This window comes from Mytilus trossulus, chromosome 14, assembly GCF_036588685.1.
Source record: "Mytilus trossulus isolate FHL-02 chromosome 14, PNRI_Mtr1.1.1.hap1, whole genome shotgun sequence".
NCBI classification, from domain to species: Eukaryota; Metazoa; Mollusca; class Bivalvia; order Mytilida; family Mytilidae; genus Mytilus; species Mytilus trossulus.
Genome location: NC_086386.1, coordinates 65,172,459 through 65,197,838, shown reverse-complemented (window position 1 = coordinate 65,197,838; position 25,380 = coordinate 65,172,459). Strand labels below are relative to the sequence as shown.

At 33.0% G+C, this 25,380-nt stretch overlaps 1 protein-coding gene across 6 annotated transcripts in view; it reads right to left on the bottom strand.

The window, feature by feature from the left end:
- The window catches only part of LOC134695720 (protein furry homolog-like), a 399,195-nt gene that overhangs the window by 238,595 nt on the left and 135,220 nt on the right, over positions 1-25,380 (bottom strand). For all 6 annotated transcript variants that reach the window (XM_063557102.1, XM_063557101.1, XM_063557100.1 and 3 more), the window contains exons 26-28: positions 24,428-24,597; positions 14,463-14,574; positions 11,801-11,960 (exon numbers count right to left, since the gene is read on the bottom strand). In XM_063557102.1, the coding sequence (XP_063413172.1) occupies positions 11,801-11,960; positions 14,463-14,574; positions 24,428-24,597 (442 nt within the window). The remainder of the gene's footprint in view (positions 1-11,800; positions 11,961-14,462; positions 14,575-24,427; positions 24,598-25,380) is intronic.

Here is a 25,380-nt window from a genome sequence, read left to right as displayed (position 1 = left end):
TATATCGTCAGATTATCGGAATTCCAATGGGGACTAACTGTGCACCACTTATTGCGGACCTCTTTTTGTATTGTTATGAGTTACAATTTATGACAAAAAGAAGCAAAGACCCATCAAAACAACATCTGATAAACAAATTTAATAATACTTTTAGATATTTGGATGATATTTTGGCTCTCAATAATGATGACTTCAGTATGTATATTAATGAAATTTATCCTGGTGAACTTACTTTAAATAAAGCTAATACTAACAATGACCACTGCCCTTTCCTCGATCTTGATATCTATATCACTAACGGAAAGCTGAATACTAAAATTTATGATAAAAGGGATGATTTTTCATTTCCTATCGTTAATTATCCGTTTTTAGATGGTGACGTTCCCTTGTCACCATCTTACGGTGTTTATATATCTCAACTTGTACGATTCGCTCGTGTATGTAACAATGTTTTAGATTTTAACGAGAGAAATTTATGTATTACTGAAAAATTATTACACCAGGGTTTTCGATATCACAAACTAGTCAAAACATTTACTAAATTTTATCATCGGTATAAAGACATCATTCGTAAATATAGCTCAACATGCAGACTTCTTATACGTTCAGGTATTTCACATCCAATTTTTTATGGAAATATTCTTTATAAAGCACAAAGGTGTCAGTATTCACCTCATAAACTTACAAAACCTTTGAATAGACTTATTAAGAAGGGATATAATTACGATACTGTTGTCAAGTCATTAAAGATTGCATATTTTGGCGTTAATATTGAGTCACTGATAAGGTCTTTGCGTCGGAACTGAACACATTTATTCTAAAAACAGTTGTTGGCATGACACGGGTTATGTTCTTCTCATATATGTTATGATGGTATGATACTAAACCCCTTACGGGAAAGATTGTGCCTGATGTTCATATGATGAAATCATAATCTTTCAGTCAGTTTAATTGAAGTCTGGAGCTGGAATGTCAGTTAACTGCTAGTAGTCTGTTGTTATTTATGTATTATTGTCATTTTGTTTATTTTCTTTGGTTACATCTTCTGACATCAGACTCAGACTTCTCTTGAACTGAATTTTAATGTGCGTATTGATATGCTTTTACTTTTCTACATTGGTTAGAGGTATAGGGAGAGGGTTGAGATCTCACAAACATGTTTAACCCAGCCGCATTTTTGCGCCTGTCCCAAGTCTGGAGCCTCTGGCCTTTGTTAGTCTTGTATTATTTAAATTTTAGTTTCTTGTGTACAATTTGGAAATTAGTATGGCGTTCATTATCACTGAACTAGTATATATTTGTTTAGGGGCCAGCTGAAGGACGCCTCCGGGTGCGGGAATTTCTTGCTACATTGAAGACCTGTTGGTGACCTTCTGCTGTTGTTTTTTTATTTGGTCGGGTAGTTGTCTCTTTGACACATTCCCCATTTCCATTCTCAATTTTATGTTTGGTTTTATTCCATTCAGTGGTTCTCCAAAGGAAGACATTTGTATGTAATTCCCATAGGATTCTATGTAAAACTAAGTCCTCTAAGGCCACATATGCTTAAAATTAAATATAAATTCTAAATATTTAACCAATTCTAAGTTCTTTGTCTACAGTTATTCTGTATAAGAAACCTATTATGTGTTAAATATTTAATTCCAATCCAAATTCAGACCTGTATCAAGTGTGAATTTTTGTGTCCATTTTTGTCCGAACAGTTCAGGGTTTGACCTCTATAGTCGTATCTAGCTGCCCTTGGCAAAGGAATTAATTAAATACTTAAAGTACATACATATTAAGTTGTGAATATGATGAAACTGATCATCAAAATAAGTTAAAAATGCCCTGGTGTGGAATAAATTTGTGGTAAATTGATCATTCTTTTTAATTTCTTTATTTCAATCAGTTTTAAATATTGTATACTGCCTTAATGATAACATGACTTTAATAACTGTTTCAGTTTTGTTTGCTGAGCATTGCCAGGTATGGATTTGGTAATTTCCGCTAAAAAATCTGAAGTTTATCGAATCTGAACCACCATCACATACATCAAACATCATCATAACTGATCATCACCTTCATCAACAAAAAAGGTATAATGTGACCACTGCATATAATGTCCCAACAACTGCATATAATGTTGGGACCACTGCGTATAATGTTGTGAGCACTTCATATAATGTTGTGAGCACTGCATATAATATTGTTAGCACTGCTAATAATGATTTGTGCTCTGCATATAATTTACATGCATCTCAAAACGTGGTAAATCGGTAGTTGACTATATATTCACAACTCACGAATAGACTTCAATGTGAAAACCATGTCTGATATAACTGATTCCTTAGATCTTCAAGAGTGCAGCCAAATACCAGATCATTCAGTGCTACAGGCAGTAATAAAAAGGGAAGCATCTGTACCTCATAATACCTTGTTAGAATATCCAACAAATTTAAAACGAATTCCAAATAAACCAAAATCTTATCAAATTCCTAACGATTTCTTAAATGATGACAATGCTCGAGAAAAAATTGAACAAACTATAAACAAAATAGAAAATGCACTTGCAGAAAGACGAGACGTTGACTAAGCATATAGTGATTTATTTCAATTGATTAATAGTGAAGTTATCTCAAAAATAGGACACAAGAGTGCACATGATGACCAGCGTAAAATAACTAGTAGAAAGTCAAAATATAAACCATACTGGAACAAAAACCTTCAAGAACATTGGGAGAACGCATGTGAACAAGAGAAAGTTTGGCTAAAGTGTAAGATATGTGGACCGAAGAAAAAACGTCTTAGAGAACACTTCGTAACAGCCAGAAATGATTTTGATAAACTTTTGCGAAAGGAAAAGCGTAATTATCAATTGCGTCAACAAAAAGAACTTTTTGATCTATCGAAGGAAAGTAATACGAGGGATTTTTGGCGAAAAATAGGAAAACTAGGAATAGCGAAAGAAAGACATGACAAAATACCAATGGAAGCTCGTCTACCTAATGGCAATATCAGCAAGGATATAAATGTTGTTTATGAAACCTGGAAAAATGAATATGAACATTTGTTTAACACTAGCGACGGGGAATACGATGAGGGATTTCTATCATTTATTCAACAACAAGTAGATCATGACCTAGTGAACAATATTGAGAATAACTCGGACACATTAAACTCTGATATTTCATATGAGGACGTAGAAAAATCTGTTTATCGTGCAAAGTTGAACAAGTCCACCGGGTTAGACCAGATATGCGCAGAATTTCTCCGCAACAATTCATGTGTTGATATGATACTCAGGATCGTAAAATTTGCATTCGATAACCGAGTTGTACCAGAGACTTGGAACCAAATCTTAATTAATCCGATTTTAAAACCAGATAAAGACAACCGTGATCCTCTTGGAAATAGAGGAATAACTCTTATGTCAATTCCTTGTAAAATATATTCTTAATGTTCGATTGTCATCTTGGTTAGAAGACAACAAAATTCTTGCTGACAAGCAAAACGGTTTCAGGAAGGATCGTGGCTGTATGGAACATCTTTACGCTTAAACAACTCTTATAAATAATAGGAAAATTGAACGTAAGTCGACTTTTGCGTGCTTCATCGACGCAAAAAAGGCCTTTGACACCGTGAACAGAGAAATGTTGTGGTATAAACTGATGGCACTTGGTATAAATGGAAAGTTCTTGAAAGGGTTACAGTCATTGTACTTAGATGTTCGTTATGCAGTTAAAATCAATGGGTACATCACAGATATGTTTAACGTTAATTTGGGTGTGAAACAAGGATGTAAATTATCTCCGACTTTGTTCTCAGTTTATGTAACAATCTGGCAGAAGAAATCAACTCTTTAAATTTGGGTATACTAATTAATGCAGATAGTATGATTTCGATATTATTATTCGCAGATGACATTGTTCTATTGGCCCCCGACGAAGAATCACTTCAGCAAATGTTAAATATTGTTTATATATGGTGTTTGAAATGGAGATTATGTTTAAATTTTGACAAAACTGGTGTAGTGCATTTCAGATGTGGATCCTCACCTCGATCTAACTTTGATTTTACATGTGGAAATACCGTTGTAAAATACGACAGCAAATATAGATATCTTGGAATGTGGATAGATGAACACCAAGACTGGAAGTTTACGGTTAGAGAAGTAAGAAAATCGGCCAGTCAAGCTTTGTCGGCACTTTATACTAAATTTATAGCCTGTGGAGGAATGGACTTTGATATATACGAAAAATTATATGAAAACCTTGTTCAACCTGTATTGTTGTACGGATCAAGTATCTGGGGTACTAGTATATCGGAACATAAACAACTAGAAACTGTGCAAAATAGGGCTTGTAGATACTTTTTAGGGGCCTTTAAAAACTCCACCAATCTAGCCGTTCGTGGAGATATGGGATGGACAACAGTTAAAACAAAACAGAACATTGAAGTTATGAGATTGTTTTTCAAACTTTCTAATTTAGAGGATGATAGAATAGTTCGGACTATCCATGAAACTAGTAAGACAAAACAACGATCTTGGCATTCACGTGTATTAGCTTTACTGAGAAAATCAGAATTGAACTTTTTAATCAATTCCAACATACCAACCAAACAAAAGCTACGAATGGCTCAAGACAAATTAACAGCTATAGATAAAGATAAATGGTTATTTGATGTTTTTGACGATACAAATTCAGTAAATGGAAACAAGCTTAGAACATTCAGAAGGTTCAAAAACAATTGCAAAACTAGTTCATTTGTTAAAACAATCAACTTTCGTGACCATCGACGAATTTTATCAAACTTTCGATGTGGATCGCTGCCGCTTGCGGTTGAGACCGGACGTTTCACCAAGCCGACCACTCCATTATGTGATAGACTTTGTCTTTTTTGCAATGACAATTTTATAGAGACAGAACAACATTTTTTAATAGACTGTAATTTTTATTCAGATATAAGAGAAGAACTTTTTAATTATATTTATGTTTTGAATAATTATTTTAATGCTTATAACTCTGAAAATTTTTATTTTATTATGAACTGTGATCATGCTCAGGTTTTATTAGCCAAGACATTACATCTTATGTTTAAACGTAGGAAGATTAGTTTGTAAATTTGTAATCACTATTGATTGTATAAATGGACTTTTAAAAAGAGTTTTTTTAAACGAATTTTTAGTACATGAAAAGTTGTTTTTTAAAGAATTTTTAGTATCATGAAAAGTTTTATTATTTAAATATTTCTTTTACATTATAGTATATATTTTTTAGTTTGAAAAGGATGAAAGTGTCTCGTATGTCTTAAAGGCAGGGATCTAATATGGTTTTAAAGATTTTTTTATATTGTATATGATGATGTATATTGGATCGTGACACTATAATAAACTATTTACTTACTTACTTACTTACTATAATATTGTGAGCACAGCATATAATATTGTGAGCACTGCATATAATGGTGTGACCACTGCATAAAATGTTGTGACCACTGCATATAATGCTAATTATCAACATAAGGCAGTCATGGCGTCCCACACAGGTTGATAGCTGTCTCATTGGCAAGCATCTCCTTATTTTTAAATTTGATAACATCAGTGAGAAAATACCTATATAGATGTACCTGTACATGTCTGAAATCATGCACAGAAGAATACTTTAACATAACGCGGCACTATTGTATATCTAATGTTGTTTACTTATGACATTATCTTGTACTTCAGTCATCAATACAAATTCATACACAAGTCTTATTTTACATGCACTGCTTATGTACTGCTAAGCAACTGTCCTCAGTTAGGTGAAGGTAAAGCACTCACAAACATGTTTAACCCCACCAAATTGTTTAAGTGCCTGAACAAAGTCAGGAACTTGAAGTTCAGTGGTTGTTGTTGGTTTATTTTAGACATATTTGTTTTTTCCGTAAACTGTTTTGTTGTAGATTCTGGGTTTAGTTTTCTCAATTGACTTGTTTAATATTTTTCATGTAGGGGAATTTATAGCCAACCATACAGTTATGTTTTTTACTCATTGTTGAAGGCCAAACGGATGCATACATCCTCTTCATTTTGAACTTTGATTGATAGTTGTTTCATTGTCAATTATACCATATCTCCTTATCTTTATAATTATTTAGGACAGAATTTATGTAAATGATCAGAATAAAATTATAGTTAATCATCATTTGCACAAAGATTTGTCTCTTAAAAGACACATGAGGTATCATGCGGGTTATATATTTAGATATACAAAAAATATCAATGATACATAAAGTAAGAAATAAAATAATGGTGCAATATGATCATCCAAACAGACTATATATCTATCAGTCAAACCATTTGAAAAACAGTCAAATAAATTCACATTCCAAATCATCAAACAAACTCGTCTGCTTTGCTATCAAAATTAACGGATAAAGTCTTCTCTCAAAGTAACATCTGTCAAATTTTCACATTAAACAATTTCATATTGACATTTAAAAACAAAAACAATAGATGGAGAATGTGATCTGTGTTTTGTAGTAATAAGCATTGTGTATAAGTTTCATAACAATTGGTTGAGGCATACTCAAGTTTTATGTTTATAAAGGGGCATAACTCATGAACAGTAAAAGTCATCCCTCCAAATTTTTATCTTGATCTGGGTTATGTGGTAACAAGCAACATGAATAAGTTTCATAACATTTTGTTGAGGCAAGCTAAAGGAGAGAACGGAAACAAACTTTGGGGACATACATAATAGAAAGAGGGTTGGAAAGAGACAAGGGTAACTAACATTCAATGCTTACGGCAGGGGCATCTAATTGCTGAGGATAGCGTGAGAGTATAATTTTTAATTGCATAAACACAGTATTGTATTTCATACTATTGCTATTTTAAGATTGTCAAATATTTTTTTATCTTTTCAAATGTTTTACACCATGATTTATGCTTACTTAAAAAAAGATGATTTACAAATATTGTAATTGAAATGATTGATTTTGTTTGTTTGATTAAAGAGAATGTCCTCTGAGGATGTGATCAAGTCCAAAGATACTGGTTGATGGAACTGTGTGTATATAAAAAAAATACTGGTTGATGGAACTGTGTGTATATAAAAAGATACTGGTTGATGGAACTGTGTGTATATAAAAAGATACTGGTTGATGGAACTGTGTGTATATAAAAAGATACTGGTTGATGGAACTGTGTGTATATAAAAAGATACTGGTTGACGGAACTGTGTGTATATAAAAAGATACTGGTTGACGGAACTGTGTGTATATAAAAAGATACTGGTTGACGGAACTGTGTGTATATAAAAAGATACTGGTTGATGGAACTGTGTGTATATAAAAAGATACTGGTTGATGGAACTGTGTGTATATAAAAAGATACTGGTTGATGGAACTGTGTGTATATAAAAAGATACTGGTTGATGGAACTGTGTGTATATAAAAAGATACTGGTTGATGGAACTGTGTGTATATAAAAGCTGGGACTAAATTGACATATATGCAGAAAGTTGGCTTTGATCTGACTTTATGTGCTATGCTGATCAGATGAGTCAATCCCTTTTCTACGAATTTCAACAGTTTTTCTTATGTTGTACTGATACACCACTGTCCTAGGATAGGGGAAGTTTTGAACACTCCCAAACATGTTTATTTTTTTTGTGCCTTTCCCAAACAATGACCCTGTACATCAGTAGTTATTAGCATAAATAAGACCTTGGTTTTCTTTTCATTTTTTGCTATCTGAATCCTTTATAAGCTAGAAATAAAGTAAGGTTATTTTACTCATTGTTGAAGGACATATGATAATCTGTAGTGGTTGACATTGTGTGTTGGTAGATATTTTTCTCATTATCAATCATACCTCTTCTGTTAAGTCAGGTTTTGTTTTTACATAGATAACAAGCCCCCCCCCCCCCCCCCCCCCCCCACCTCCCAAAAATTGTATTCATTGTTTACATAAATAAGACTAGGATCTTATTTTTGCAGCATTCATACAAAAACGACTGCAAAAAAATTTCAAAATTGTTTTCTCAAATAACACCAGATGCTCCGCAGGGCGTAGCTTTATACGACCGCAGAGGTTGAACCCTGAACAGTTGGGGCAAGTATGGACACAACATTCAAGCTGGATTCCGCTCTAAATTTGGATTGTGATTAAATAGTTGACACAGCATAGGTTTCTGACACAGAATGAATGTATTCAAATGAACTTAAAATTTTTGTTTTCTCTTAGAGCAATTCACTATGCTGTTGAATATTAATCCTCTCAAAAAAATGTTTGAAGAAATTTTCTTTTTATTTATGAAATTTCAAATGAGAAAAATTGAACCCAATTTTTTAATCACATCCCCCTTTCCCTTATTCCAAAACTAATTTCAATTAAAATATTCTAATGGAGTTTGCAACAATTACTACTCATATAAATACATCATAAAATATTAAGATGTAAAAAAACTGCTTATTATCACTGAATGGTAAAGATTATTTAAATTTATCAGTTGGTAGTAAAAAGTGAATATACATTGTATATTGTATACAACAAAGATTTAAGTTGATTCTGGACAAAGAAAGATAACTCCAATTAAAAAAAATTCTTGCAGATATTTCTTGCTTACTTTACTGGACAAAGAAAGATAACTCTTAATTAAAAAAAAATTTGCTATTTCACAATATTGTGAAATTAGATATTTCTTGCCATTGCACAATACTGTGCAATTGAAAAGACTTGCTATTGCACAATACTTAATATAATAATTTTAGATCCTGATTTGGACCAATTTGAAAACTGGGCCCATAATCAAAAATCTAAGTACATGTTTAGATTCAGCATATCAAAGAGGCCTAAGAATTTGATTTTTGTTAAAATCAAACTTAGTTTAATTTTGGACCCTTTGCACTTTAATTTAGACCAATTTTAAAACTGGACCAAAAATTCAGAATCTACATACACAGTTAGATTTGGCATATCAAAGAACCCCAATTATTCAATTTTTGATGAAATCAAACAATGTTTAATTTTGGACCTCGATTTGGGCCAACTTGAAAACTGGGCCAATAATCAAAAATCTAAGTACATTTTTAGATTCAGCATATCAAAGAACCCCAAGGTTTCAATTTTTGTTAAAATCAAACTAAGTTTAATTTTGGACCTTTTGGACCTTAATGTAGACCAATTTGAAAACGGGACCAAAAATTAAGAATCTACATACACAGTTAGATTCGGCATATTAAAGAACCCCAATTATTCAATTTTGATGAAATCAAATAAAGTTTAATTTTGGACCCTTTAGGCCCCTTTTTCCTAAACTGTTGGGACCAAAACTCCCAAAATCAATACCAACCTTCCTTTTGTGGTCATAAACATTGTGTTTAAATTTCATTGATTTCTATTTACTTTAACTAAAGTTATTGTGCGAAAACCAAGAATAATGCTTATTTGGGCCCTTTTTTGGCCCCTTATTCCTAAACTGTTGAAACCAAAACTCCCAAAATCAATCCCAACCTTTCTTTTGTGGTCATAAACCTTGTGTCAAAATTTCATAGATTTCTATTAACTTAAACTAAAGTTATAGTGCGAAAACCAAGAAAATGCTTATTTGGGCCCTTTTTGGCCCCTAATTCCTAAAATATTGGGACCAAAACTCCCAAAATCAATACCAGCCTTCCTTTTATGGTCATAAACCTTGTGTTAAAATTTCATAGATTTCTATTCACTTTTACATAAGTTAGAGTGCGAAAACTAAAAGTATTCGGACGACGACGACGACGACGCCAACCTGATAGCAATATACGACGAAAATTTTTTCAAAATTTGCGGTCGTATAAAAATATACCGGTACTAAATTAAAACCAGGTGGTCTGCAGGGCGCAGCTTTATACGACCGCAGAGGTTGAACCCTGAATGGTTGGGGCAAGTATGGACACAACATTCAAGCTGGATTCAGCTCTAAATTTGGATTCTGATCAAATAGTTGACACAGCATAGGTTTCTGACACAGAATGAATGTGGTCTAATGAACTTGAAATTTTTGTTTTTCCTTTGAGCAATTCACTATGCTGTTGAATATTAATCCTCTCCAAAAAATGTTTGAAGAAATTTTCTTTTTATTTATGAAATTTCAAATGAGAAAAATTTGGATTCAGCATATCAAAGAACCCCAAGAATTCAATTTTTGTTAAAATCAAACTAAGTTTAATTTTGGACCCTTTGGACTTTAATGTAGACCAATTTGAAAACGGGACCAAAAATTAAGAATCTACATACAAAGTTAGATTCGGCATATCAAAGAACCCCAATTATTCAATTTTTAATGAAATCAAACAAAGTTTAATTTTGAACCCTTTGGGCCCCTTATTCCTAAACTGTTGGGACCAAAACTCACAAAATCAATACCAACCTTCCTTTTATGGACATTAACCTTGTGTTTAAATTTCATAGATTTCTATTTACTTATACTAAAGTAATGATGATAAAACCAAGAAAAATGCTTATTTGGCCCTTTTTTGGCCCTTAATTCCTAAACTGTTTGGACCTCAACTCCCAAAATCAATATCAACCTTCCTTTTGTGGTCATAAACCTTGTGTTAAAATTTCAATGATTTCTATTTACATAAACTAAAGTAATTGTGCAAAAACCAAGAATAATGCTTATTTCAGCCCTATTTTGGCCCTTTTAAATTCCTAAACTGTTGGAACCAAAACTCCCAAAATCAATCCCAACCTTCCTTTTGTGGTCATAAACCTTGTGGTAAAATTTCATAGATTTCTATTTACTTTTACTAAAGTTAGAGTGCCAAAACTAAAAGTATTCAGATGACGACGGGGTACCAATCTGCTCTATCACCCTCTCAGCTATGTGTTATTTATATAATGTTACAATTCTAAAGTTGGCCTTTAATCAAATTTTTTTATAAACACACTTAAAGTATCACAAAGGACATAGTCAAGAGAGGCAAAGTAAGAAAGCACTAGCAAACTGAAAAAAAATACTAAAAATACAAATTAACATGCAAAAAGGTATGGTGTGCAAATTGTGTCAATTTCCGTAATATGCATTCAATAAAGAAATAATATTGAAATTAAGCAATAATAAGTTGTTAACATAACAAATAACTAAATTATTTCTAATGTTAACTGATGTGGTGTTCATAACAAGCATATTCTAATGCAATAGCTAATAATGACATTGAATGCACACCATACATAGCTAGTCTTACCTCTTCCTTGATCTGAGGGGTGTCAAAAGGCAAATTAGTCATCTAGGAACATACAGTTCAATATCAAACATGTTTGTCTTCTTTATTTCATTTCATGTACATGCAAGTTTTGAAATGAACTTTGGCATATGAGTTGCATTTTTTTTATTGTTGCAAAAAAGGAATTTTTTGAAAAAATTGACCTACAACATATTTGATGATAACCATACACTGTTTTATTGAGGTTTCTTAAACAGAAGTATCCTAAACAGATAGTATTTTCACTGATGAATTCCATAAGATGAAAATATTTGATCCACCATTTACTTTATAAACAAAACCTTTACACTGTGAGTCATCCCTGACCTCATCATCATCTCTAATCATATCATTATCACACAATACAAAACTCAATTGATGCAAACTCCTCCTCAGTCAAGCAGCTTTAACATTATCATTTGTTAATTAAATCATTAGATCAATTTGATAAAAAAAATGTAAAAATAACTCTAAAAATTAAGTATCACATGCCCCTCAATTAGTAAAAGACTTGATATAACATTACAAATATATAATGTGTTAATAATCCATCACATAATAAATCCTATTTAGAAGTACCTACTCTGTCATCATGGGAACTAAGTAACATATCCAACCACTGATAGATATACCCATCATCATTGAGGCCATTGGTGTCAAATACAGGACCGCAACATAGAACAGCAGACATGGCTCGTACAGCTGATAGTTCTAATTCTGTACAACTTTCGTCTTTAGCAGGCCTAAAAAACAAACAAAAAAGGAAAATATATCAAATAAATAACCTACATAAAGATCAGTTATAGGAAATTATTATTACTTACACAACACTTGACATCATAAAGATCAGATATAGGAAATTATTATAATTTACACAACACTTGACATCAAAAACATTACAATTTTAAAAAATAATCGACACTGGGTTTTTTAAAACTTGTCAAAGACGTTGGTCACATACATGTGATTCTTCAGGCGGGAGTCAAAATCTCCTGCTTTTCAGACACTCTTCCGTGCCTCCTGTTCAAATTTGATATCTTCCGCTTTCCAAAATGTCAACCTCGTAAAATTTTCAATACACATTTTTGTTTACAAATTCGATAGGGGGCAGAGAAAAAAGTCAGAGAAAATTGAAATTGATATAGGAAAAGTCAGAGAAAAACAGAAGTTTTCTGTTGTGTCAAAACATAATTATTTTTTTTAATCTGTTAAGAAACAATGGCAGGATAGTACAAGAATCAAACCCATGTAGTACTTACAAGAAATAAAGACATAATAGACTAACAGGAAACAAACCCATAAAAGTACTAAAAAAGAAACAAACCCATGAAAGTACTTACAGAAAACAAACCCATGATAGTACTAACAAGAAACAAACCCATGATAGTACTAACAAGAAACAAACCCATGATAGAGCCTGTGTCGCTCACCTTGGTCTATGTGCATACTAAACAAAGGACACAAATGGATTCATGACAAAACTGTATTTTGGTGATGGTGATATGTTTGAAGTTCTTACATAACTGAAAGTTCTTGCTTCTTACAATTATATCTATAACGAACTTTGCCCATTAGTAACAGAGTAAATTTACAAAATTAATGAAAATTGTTAAAAATTAACTATCAAGGGCAAAATCTCCTTAAGGGTCAATTGACCATTTAGGTCATGTTGACTTATTTGTAGATCTTACTTTGCTGAACATTATTGCTGTTAACAGTTTATCGCTATCTATAATAGTATTCAAGATAACCAAAAACAGCAAAATTTCTTTAAAAATTACGAACTGGAGGGCAGTAACCCAACAACCAGTTGTCCAATTCATCTGAAAAATTCAGGGCAGATAGATATTGCCTTGATTAACAATTTAACTTCTTGTCAGATTTGCTCTAAATGCTTTGGTTTCAGAGTTATAAGCCAAAAACTGCATTTTACCCCTATGTTCTAATTTTAGCGGTGGCGGCCATCTTGGTTGAAACAAACTAGATACCCAAAAGAAGATTGTGGCCTAGTAGTTTCAGAGGAGATTTTTGTAAAAGATTATTTAGATTTATGAAAAATGGTTAAAAATTGACTATAAAGGGCAATAACTCCTAAAGGGGTCAACTGACCATTTCGTCATGTAGACTTATTTGTAAATCTAACTTTGCTGAACATTATTGATGCTTACAGTTTATCTCTATCTATAATAATATTCAAGATAATAACCAAAAACAGCAAAATTTCCTAAAAATTACCAATTCAGGGGCAGCAACCCAACAAAAGGTTGACCAATTCATCTGAAAATTTCAGGGCAGATAGATCTTGACCTGATAAACATTTTTTTTCCGTCAGATTTCCTCAAAATGCTTTGGTTTTTGAGTTTTAAGCCAAAAACTGCATTTTACCCCTATGTTCTATTTTTAGCTGTGGTGCCCATCTTGGTTGGTTGACCAGGTCCCGCCACACATTTTTTAAACAAGATACCCCAAAGATGATTGTGGCAAGTTTGGATTAATTTGGCCAAGTAGTTTCAGAGGAGAAGATTTTTGTAAAAGAAAACTTTAATTTAATAAAAATGGTTAAAAATTAGCTAGAAAGGGCAATAACTCCTAAACAGGTCAACTGACCATTTTGGTCATGTTGACTTATTTGCAGATATTACTTTGCTGAGCATTATTGTTGTTTACAGTTTATCTCTATCTATAATAATATTCAAGACAATAACCAAAAACAGCAAAATTTCCTCAAAATTACCAATTCAGGTGCAGCAACCCAACAACTGATTGACCGATTCATCTGAAATTTTCAGGGCAGATAGATTTTACCGCCTATCTATAGTATCCCCTATAGTAAGGCTGAACTTACCGCCTATCTATAGTATCCCCTATAGTAAGGCTGAACTTACCGTCTATCTATAGTATCCCCTTTAGTAAGGCTGAACTTACCGTCTATCTATAGAATCCCCTATAGTAAGGCAGAACTTACCTTCTATCTATAGTATCCCCTATAGTAAGGCTGAACTTACCACCTATCTATAGAATCCCCTATAGTAAGGCTGAACTTACCGTCTATCTATAGTATCCCCTATAGTATGGCTGAACTTACCGCCTATCTATAGTATCCCCTATAGTAAGGCTGAACTTACCACCTATCTATAGTATCCCCTATAGTATGGCAGAACTTACCGTCTATCTATAGTATCCCCTATAGTAAGGCTGAACTTACCGTCTATCTATAGTATCCCCTCTAGTAAGGCTGAACTTACCGTCTATCTATAGTATCCCCTATAGTATGGCTGAACTTCCCACTCCAATTAGCAAAGAGATGAAACAGACTGTATCTCAAATCTCTGGTAAGTAAACTTCTTTTGTATTCCACTAAAATAAAAATGAGTTATATATATTTATAATAACTCAGTAATCATTCTCTGTATACAGTTTACACTATTTTTTCAAGTGTTGAACTATTGGACAGGTCAATTGGATCCTGAGCTGATCTTCATACCCAGGGAAATATATTTTGATCTATTGCACAGTTACACATTCAATAACTGTTTTATTACATAATACATACTGAGTCAGTTCTAACAAATTCTTAGAAATAAAACACATGAAAGTAACAACTGTATTAATTATAATGTGTAAGGAGCATACATGTACAACCCAATACTTTAGAAATTCAATAAAACGGACATGCAATCAGAGTAATTTAGATGACAAGAAATCATTAAAGGCTGTAAAACATATTAAATATTCTTCAAAATTTAACGGCTATACCAATAATGTTTTACAGTCCTTATTTGATTGGACAACATGAATACCTTTCAGCTAATCAGATTTCAGAATAAGAGGTCATAACAGGTCAGTGCCATAGACTAAACACAGGTGCAATAGAACGATAATTTCCAGTGCAATAGACCATGGAACAAAAAAGAGGCTCTCAAGAGCCTGAATTGCTCACCTTGATTTTTTGGCATTTATCTTTCGTTTGAGAGTGTAAGTGTCCAATTTCAAGTTTGTTTTTTTGGTGTTTGAAAATGCAGTTTTTTGTCATACTTACTTTAATTTGGTTGGAATTGGTTTATAGGCGAGTGTAATATTTGAAAAAGACGTCTAGTTAAGGACTTTAATGCACCCACCTAAAACACGGCTAATTTCTTTTTTAAATGAAAGAATAATGATTTAACTTTGATTTTTGCCCAGTCGTCACAAAATCGTACAGTGCAGTTTTTGTAAAATTGACGTTTATTTCAGAAATTAGTTGAAAATTATAAAATTACGACATATTTTTTAAGCAAAGGAAATTAGTTGTATCTCTTCTTTTAGACATAATAATTAAGTTAATAAGATTCTTAAAATAATGAATATCAATATTTATAACTGTAGGTCAGCATGCTTTTGCATTCCTTCTAAATATTTGAGATTTTGTACGAAAATTTTCATAATCCTGACCTTTTCGGATCTACAATTAAATTTTTATTTAATGCTTTTGCAATCTATCCGTTTTAGAACACGCCAAATTACTCATCAGTGATTGTTTTTTCATTCAAGATCAAGACTTTATCTCAACATTTTTTAAAATCACGAATTTCTATAATTTTATGATGTTGGGTAATATCACTATAGTTTCCAGAATCCCTTATCTATTTCGTTATCATTTTTTTACTGAATATATTAGTCGATTTCCTTGTACTAAATAGTGCTATTAGAGTACGATAAATCATATTTAAACGGTTTTATTTCTATCTTTAACTTCAGTGAAGCTTATATAGATATAAAATCGTCCGAAATTAAGATCATTAAAAGTAAAACATAGTTTTAGCGCTCTGTAGAATTCACCCCTTTCTAAATAAGGAATCGTATCGGAAAATTGTAGAAAATCTTCCGAGTCGTGTCAAATTTTCACCGTCCAGTTAACAATGAAACCCTTCCTATGCTAAAAAGCAAAAAACTATCCATTGATTTACAAAGATCCATAGTCTGTCATGTATTTAATACATAGACACTATGTAGTTAAACACTTAAATGAATATACAGTCGTATTGCCACAGTGGGAAAACGAAAAGATGAAGTTTACAGAAGACTGGTTGATGAATATGAAAACTAGAGGCTCTAAAGAGCCTGTGTCGCTCACCTTGGTCTATGTTAATATTAAACATTGTACACAAATGAATTCATGACAAAATTGTGTTTTGGTGATGGTGATGTGTTTGAAGATCTTACTTTACTAAACATTTTTGCTGCTTACAATTATCTCTATCTATAACAGTAGTTTCTGTGGAAAATGTTAGTGAAAATCTACAAATTTTGTGAAAATTGTTAAAAAATGACTATGAAGGGCAATAACTCGTCAGGGGGTCAATTGACTATTTTGGACATGTTGACTCATTTTTAGTTCTTACTTTACTGTACATTATTGCTGTTTATAGTTTATCTCTATCTATTATAATATTCAAGATAATAACAAAAAAACAGCAAATTTTCCTCAAAATTACCAATTTAGGGGCAGCAACCTAACAACCGATGATCCAATTTATCTGAAAATTCCTGGGCAGATAGATCTTGACCTGATCAACAATTTCAACTCTGTCAGATTTGCTCTTAATGCTTTGTTTTTTGGGTTATAAGCCAAAAACTGCATTTTACTCCCATGTTCTATTTTTAGCCATGGCCGCCATCTTGGTTGGTTGGCCAAGTTACCGGACACAATTTTTATACTAGATACCCCAAAGATGATTGTGGCCAAGTTTCAATTAATTTGGCCCAGTAGTTTCAGAGGAGAAGATTTTTCTAAAAGATAACTAAGATTTACGTAAAATGGTTAAAAATTGACTATAAAGGGCAATAACTCCTACAGTGGTCAACTGACCATTTTGGTCATGTTGACTTATTTGTAGATCTTACTTTGCTGAACATTATCGCTGTTTACAGTTTTTCTCTATCTATAATAATATTCAAGATAATAACCAAAAACAGCAAAATTTCCTTAAAATTACTGATTCAGGGGCAGCAACCTAACAACGGAATGTCAGATTCATCTGAAAATTTCAAGGCAGATAGATCTTAACCTGATAAACAATTTTACCCCATGTCAGATTTGCTCTGAATGCTTTGGTTTTTGAGTTATAAGCCAAAAACTGCATTTTACCCCTATGTTCTATTTTTAGCCATGGCGGCCATCTTGGTTGGTTTGCAAGGTCACCGGACACAATTTTCAAACTAGATACCTCAATGATGATTGTGGCCAAGTTTGGTTAAATTTGGCCCAGTAGTTTCAGAGGAGAAGATTTTTGTAAAAGTTAACGCCGGACGCAGGACGACGACGACGGACGACGACAGACGACGGACGCCAAGTGATGAGAAAAGCTCACTTGGCCCTTCGGGCCAGGTGAGCTAAAAATGAAAACATCCCATTTGAAATTACAAAATATCATAAGAGTTGCTATAAGTATTTCAAAAGTAAGTGAACCTATCATCTTCTGTTTTGTCTGTATAAAGGCTTAGTACTTCATGTACCAATTCTACCGACCAGTCTCTTCTCATATATCAACGAGAGCAGTAGATCTACAACTCATTCTGATTTTCTGTTTGTATATTTTGCAAAGGTATAAAGCCTATAGCTATAAGCAAGTTACACAACTTCATAAGGTATCCTCTGAGGAGCAAACGCAAGCTGTATTGGGTGTTACTACATATAACTCCTACAATGATCTGATTTGCAAAATAACTCATGATAACTTTACTATTAAACCTTTATACCATCAAGCTTGCATCGCTAAATTTTTGCTACACAATTTGAAATCAGAAAGTAAAGAGCTATTTAATTCTGAGCATAACACAGCTTTTACTAACATTTCAACGATTAAAGATGCCGTGCCTGTACACAAGGAAGTATTCTGGTTAACAACTTTAATTACTTGATCAGTTAACCGGGCTTAATTTCCGCCCGTGGATTGCCGCCGAGAAAACTACACAACATATTATCAGCTTGAACAAAAACTAAAAATATAGGGTCAATTTATAGCTACATGTATACAGCTCCAACAAGACCAATGTACATCCAATATTGTATACAGTAGCTCTATAATTTTGTCTTATGCCGTAATGACGGAAAATTACACAACATATTATCAGCTTGAACAAAAACTAAAAATATAGGGTCAATTTATAGCTACATGTATACAGCTCCAACAAGACCAAGGTACATCCACTATTGTATACAGTAGCTCTATAATTTAGTCTTATGCCGTTACGGAGCCTCTGTAACCAAATCACCTGCACTGCAGCCGTCCCGCTAGACCACACGACCACCTGGGCAGTGCAGGTGATTTGGTGTCACGATATCACAGTAGCATGGGTTCGAATCCCGGCGAGGGAAGAACCAAAAATTTGCGAAAGCAAATTTACAGATCTACATTGTTGGGTTGATGTTTAGACGAGTTGTATCAATTGGGAGATATATACCCCGTATGCAGGTGCTGCTGGAATGTTGCTACTTAGAAATGGAAATTTCACAATTGGAAAACTGAAATCATCTCTTTTGTCGTAAAGTTTTGTCTTCAACTGACCCTCATTGTCAATTTCTAGATGTAAGTCAAGATTTACAGATCTAACATTGTTGGGTTGATGTTTAGACAAGTTGTATATACATTATATACACAGCCATGTACCACCATCATTGATGGCGATCCGATGGATACATCTGTTGTAGGGTTGACACTGACTCAGACGTAATTATGAATATAATTATTTTCTGTGACTGTATCTTACATTAATTTGTAGGATCCTTTACTATAGATAATTTAGCTGATCTGTAACAATAACATCTTCATGCCTTATATATCATGTACTGTAGTACGCCGCTAGATTAAAACTGACGTGGAAAGGTAACACATGCCCACCGAAAGCTCTTTTTTTGAGAGCCCAGGTGGTCATGTGGTCTAGCGGGACGGCTGCAGTGCAGGCGATTTGGTGTCATGATATCACAGTAGCATGGGTTCGAATCCCGGCGAGGGAAGAACCAAAAATTTGCGAAAGCAAATTTACAGATCTAACATTGTTGGGTTGATGTTTAGACGAGTTGTATATACATTATATACACAGCCATGTATCACCATCATTGATGGCGATCCGATGGATACATCTGTTGTAGGGTTGACACTGACTCAGCCGTAATTATGAATATAATTATTTTCTGTGACTGTATCTTACATTAATTTGTAGGATCCTTTACTATAGATAATTTAGCTGATCTGTAACAATAACATCTTCATGCCTTATATATCATGTACTGTAGTACGCCGCTAGATTAAAACTGACGTGGAAAGGTAACACATGCCCACCGAAAGCTCTTTTTTTGAGAGCCCAGGTGGTCGTGTGGTCTAGCGGGACGGCTGCAGTGCAGGCGATTTGGTGTCATGATATCACAGTAGCATGGGTTCGAATCCTGGCGAGGGAAGAACCAAAAATTTGCGAAAGCAAATTTGCAGATCTAACATTGTTGGGTTGATGTTTAGACGAGTTGTATATACATTATATACACAGCCATGTATCACCATCATTGGCGATCCGATGGATACATCTGTTGTAGGGTTGTCACTGACTCAGACGTACTCTCCCAATTGATACGATATTCCCGTGCTTGCATTTCCTATCATGATTTTCTTGATAGAGGGTTACTGCTCACAAGGAAGCTATTAAACCAAGAGTTCCAAATGGTGAAGTTGAAATCATCCCTTCGTAAATTTTACAGACACCATCACTAGTTGGTTGACCGTTATGGAATAACTGTTTCACAAATGATATCGGATATGAACCTTACGTCGTAACTACAATCCCCTTCCCTTTCATAAATTTGACCTACCAAATTAGACTATTTACCAGATTTGTAATCACATAAGCAACATGACGGGTGCCGCATGTGGAGCAGGATCTGCTTACCCTTCCGGAGCACCTGAGATCACCCCTAGTTTTTGGTGGGGTTCGTGTTGTTTATTCTTTAGTTTTCTATGTTTTGTCATGTGCACTATTGTTTTTCTGTTTGTCTTTTTCATTTTTAGCCATGGCGTTGTCAGTTTGTTTTAGATTAATGAGTTTGACTGTCCCTTTGGTATCTTTCGTCCCTCTTTTATATTTTCCCCTTGCTTCAAATATTTTGTTTCTGATTATTTATATCAAATTTGCAGATATATGTTTGTAAATATGTGCAATCAAATGACATGGAGGTATTATAAGATTTAGATAATGCAAGGGCAACTACAGATACATTTGTGTGATGTAATGGTTGATTTTCAAAGACGCCGAGAGAAAACATTATGTAACATGCATTACCGTTAAAATCAACCAAAATTAATTAAAACTATGAAAGAAATATATTTGTCCAACTGTAATACAGCATTCCTATAAAATTGTTTCGTTTTTGTATTTGTTTTGACTCGATTTTTCTACAGGAAGTATCCTTGAAAGGAAATTGCACCCATGACCTTTGACCTCGATTTAAAAAAAAATGCACCATAATTTCTTTTGACAACCGGGATATTTAGAAAGTACACATTTTAAGCTTTCAAGTGATATATAATTTAGCCGTGTGTTAGGTAGGTGCATTAAAAATGTAAATTAGGCTCTCATATCACTCGCCTATTAGTAGTTTTAGAGGAGAAGATTTTTTAAAGTTAGAAAACATGATAAACAAATTGTGTAAAATTGTCCTTAAAGGGCAATAACTCTTTAAGAGGTCAATTGACAATTTGGTTTTATGAACTTATTTGTAGATCTTACTTTGCTAAACATATTTGCTGTTTATACCTTATTTTTATCATAATTACTATTCAAGATAATAACCAGAAACTGCAAAATATCCTTAGAATTACCAATTTATTGGCAGCAACCCAACATTGGATTATTAAGTTCATCTGAAAATTTCAGAGGTGAAAGAACATTACATTATGAACACTTTTGACCCATATCAGATTTGCTCTAACTGCTTTGGTTTTTGAAATAAAAGCTGAAAACTGCATTTTACACCTTAGTTCTATGTTTAGCCATGGTGGTCATGTTTTTAGACAAGACAGAAAATAAAACACAAACTTTATTCTTGATACCCTAAGGATCATTCAGCTTAAAATTGGTTGGAATTGGTTCAGTAGTTTCAGAGGAGAAGATGTTTTTCTTTCACTTAACATTGGCAATTTTTTTTTTATGAAAAAATAACAAGGATTTCATAAGATTTTGAAATATGGCTTTTTAAATAATATGTTATAAAAATATGAAAAGACAAGAGACTGTCACAACGACAGCAAAAAGGATTTATTAACATTTATTTGTGTCCTGGCAATATCACAAGAACCATTACTGATGATTGGTGAATGTGAAAATCGTCAATATCAAATTTGACCTCCATTTTGTCATCAGTATCAACATATTAAAATTTGAAAAGCTTAGATTGAATGGTTAGTGAGTAAATGCAACAACGTGAATGGAAACACCATTTTACGATCTTTCAAGAACCATAACTCCTGAACAGTAAAAGTCAAAATCGTCATTATTGAACTTGACATCTATTTTGTCATCAGTAACAACATATTAAAATATGAAAAGCTTTGGTTGAATGGTTCATGAGAAAATGCATGGACACAACTGGAAACACCATTTTTCAATCTTTCAAGAACCATAACTCCTGAACGGTAAAAGTAAAAATTGTCATTATTGAACTTGACCTCCATTTAGTCATCAGTAACAACATATTAAAATTTGGGAAGCTTTGGTTGAATGGTTCATGAAAAAATGCACGGACACAACTAGAAACGCCATTTATCAATCTTTCAAGAACCATAACTCCTGAACAGTAAAAGTCAAAATAGTCATTATTGAACTTAACCTCTATTTTGTTATCAGTAACAACATATTAGAATTTGAAAAGCTTTGGTTGAATGGTTCATGAGAAAATGCACGGACACCACTGGAAACACCATTTTTCATTCTTTCAAGAACCATAACTCCTGAACGGTAAAAGTCATAGTAGTCATTATTGAACTTGACCTCCATTTTTTCACCAGTAACAACATATTAAAATTTGGGAAGCTTTGGTAGAACAGTTCATGCGTAAATTCACGGACACGACTGGAAACGCCATTTTTCAATCTTTCAAGAACCATAACTCCTGAACGGTAAAAGTCAAAATCACCATTATTAAACTTGACCTTCATTTAGTTGTCAGTAACAACATATTAAAATTTTAAAAGCTTTGGTTGAACGGTTCATGAGTTAATGCATGGACAACATTTGATTGCCGCCCGCCTGCCCAACCGCCCGCCGAGCATCCCCAAATCAATAACCGACATTTTTGTCACAAAAATCCGGTTAAAAAGTGGGAGTTAGTGGGCAAATTTTTTAATGTTGATACATGGATAAAACCAGAGGATTTCTAAAATCTGGCAAAAATTCAAAAAGTAGAGGAGCAAACATCCTTAAATCAACCTGTCCTTTGGAAAATTGAACTCTTTGCTTGTTATAGACTTAACGACAATAACTTTACTGTAGCAGCTCTACATCTTTTTTAGTTGGCATTCCTTTCAAATTTTGAAAAGTTCTAAAGCTTTATTTGAAACATTTGCACACTTTCTATTTAATTGTTTAAATAAACCAATTTTTCAAGACGTTTCGGCCAATGGCCTTCTTCAGTTCTTTATTTTTCCTCTCAACTACATGGCTGACATTACATTCAATCCTTTCTATTTGCTTATTTTTAATAACATTTTGTCCCTACCACTATGACCTATTGATTTGTGAATTTTCTGAACTATGCTTTATAGGTCTTCAAGACTTACATAATATTTTTAAGACATCTTTCTGTAATGAATTATACTGTTTTAACGATTTTTCAAATATCCACATTGAAGAACTTCATACCAAAATTAACCAAATTATCTACAGTAGATATTCTACCACAAAGTGAAATATCTGTTAATAAGTTTCTAAACTTTCTCAACTCTTTTAACCCAAATAAAAGTAATTTATCAACAGATATTTCACTTTGTGGTAGAACACATGTAACTGATATATGACCAAAGTAAGTAAAGCTTTATTCATTTTTGCTTGGTTTCTAGAACCTATTCATAAACTTGCAAGTACAATTTATTGCAAGTACAAAACAAAGTATTCTTACCTATATTTTCTATTGTCTTTTTATATTATTATTTTGTGAATGTAATTGTTATTTTGTAGGCAGCAAATTCTAGTAATACAACACTTATTTGCTTTTTAAATATCAATTTTCATGGAACAACAAGATGCTCTTGCTCTGATATGTATTTTTCACAGAAATTCTTATAAATATGAATGAATTTATTTTACAAATTCCCTGAATTTAATCAGTGAATATGTAAAAAGGATCTTAATCATTTCAGGGATTTTGTAAAATCACTAGTCAAAATCATGGATTTCATAAAATCACTAATCAGTTTAGTGATTTTACAAATTACCTGAAATTTCAGTGATTTAACAAAATCACTGATTTCACAAATTCCCTGTAACATATACACACAATAAAAACTCTGAATATGTGTAATTAAAATTCTATATGATTGATTGATTGATTGTTGTTTGCTTATCGTTCAGTGGCAAATATTCATGCATATTCAGGACGAGAACAAGTTTACAATAAATACAATAGGTAGGTCTTGTCACAATAGAGGCCATCTGGGATGATGGTCGGGGAAATTTGAACTGCCACTGGAAAATGAGGGTATACTGGATAGGGACAGAAATTTTGCCTTGCAACAGGCCACCTACAGACCCCTCAAAGAGTTGTTGCAAGGGTTCTTAACATGCAAAGAGCTTGGCACTCTCTTTACACAAGGCATTGGATTTAACGTCCCCATAACTTTATACATCCCGCACAGCCAAACAGATGCCCCACTTTGGCAAGCATTTTACTGCCGGTCGGAAAAAGACCAAGTGACCATATTTCTATTCCCCAGTCATCTTAAGGGAAAAAGTCTATATGAAAAATATTCTTTATTGGGCAGGTACTGACTGATCAGTTAAGTAATAATTCTGTATATATGGATTTCCAAGTCTTTACACAAGGAAATAGTTCTGTGCATACCTTTTTTTTTTAATTTTGTAAATGCATAAACAATTTCTGTCAATAAGAAAAGGCGCGAACCTAAATACCTGAATAATATACTTCTAAAGACAAATTTTAATTACAACAGTAAACAGGGTATCTTACTTGGAGTATTAGATATAAGCTGTCTGATAAATCTGCTGAAATGAAGACGAATATCTTGTAATACTGGCAGATCCTTGTCACTCTCACTCTCTAAATACTGACGAGCCCCATCAATGTACTCTACAAACGTCTTGTTTAGTGAATTCTCTCCCTTATCAATCACAGAATCACTGAAGAAAGAAAATCAATGTTAAACATCGGATAAAAAATACATCAACATAAGTTAAAACATCTGGGTCTTTAGAAGTAATTGTTTTATGATGTAGGTACTGTGGATTCATTATTATTCGTTGTATACCAATTTTCGTGGGTTTCGTGGGTTCAGGTGAACCACGAATTCAAATGTTCAATGAATGTCATGTTTTCAATATGCGTTGTATACGGTGATTGGCTAAACCACGAAATCAAGTATCCACGAATTTGCAAGTTTTCAGCAATTTACGAAAATTGATACCCACGAAAATAAATGAATCCACAGTATCCAAATTGTATCCCTTATTATCATTAAGGATCTTGATTGCTCTATAGGAAAAGGTGAGCATTATCTGAAATGATATAAAATGTCATAAATAATCAAACTTAACTCATGTACATCAATACAGAAAAATATTTTCCATTCTCTTTTGATGGTTTAATTGAAAGATTAATGTAGACAGTATGTAATTCTAACTGGAAAATTCAATTAGTCCATTTATAAATAACGAACAGAAAAACAGGAAATAAATTCTAGCTACTAGCTTTTGATCATAAACAAGCTTTTTTTTAAGTTTGGTAAAAATCCAGGATAGTTTAAGGAAGTAATTATCTTTTTTAAAACTTTAACCACAGATATAAACTAAGTCCATAAATTTTATAAGTATAATACGGATAACAGGATTTTTGCAACAAAAGTTACAGGTCCACAAAAATGAAAACAAGAAAGTTTTATACACCAAATCAACAAACAACCAGGT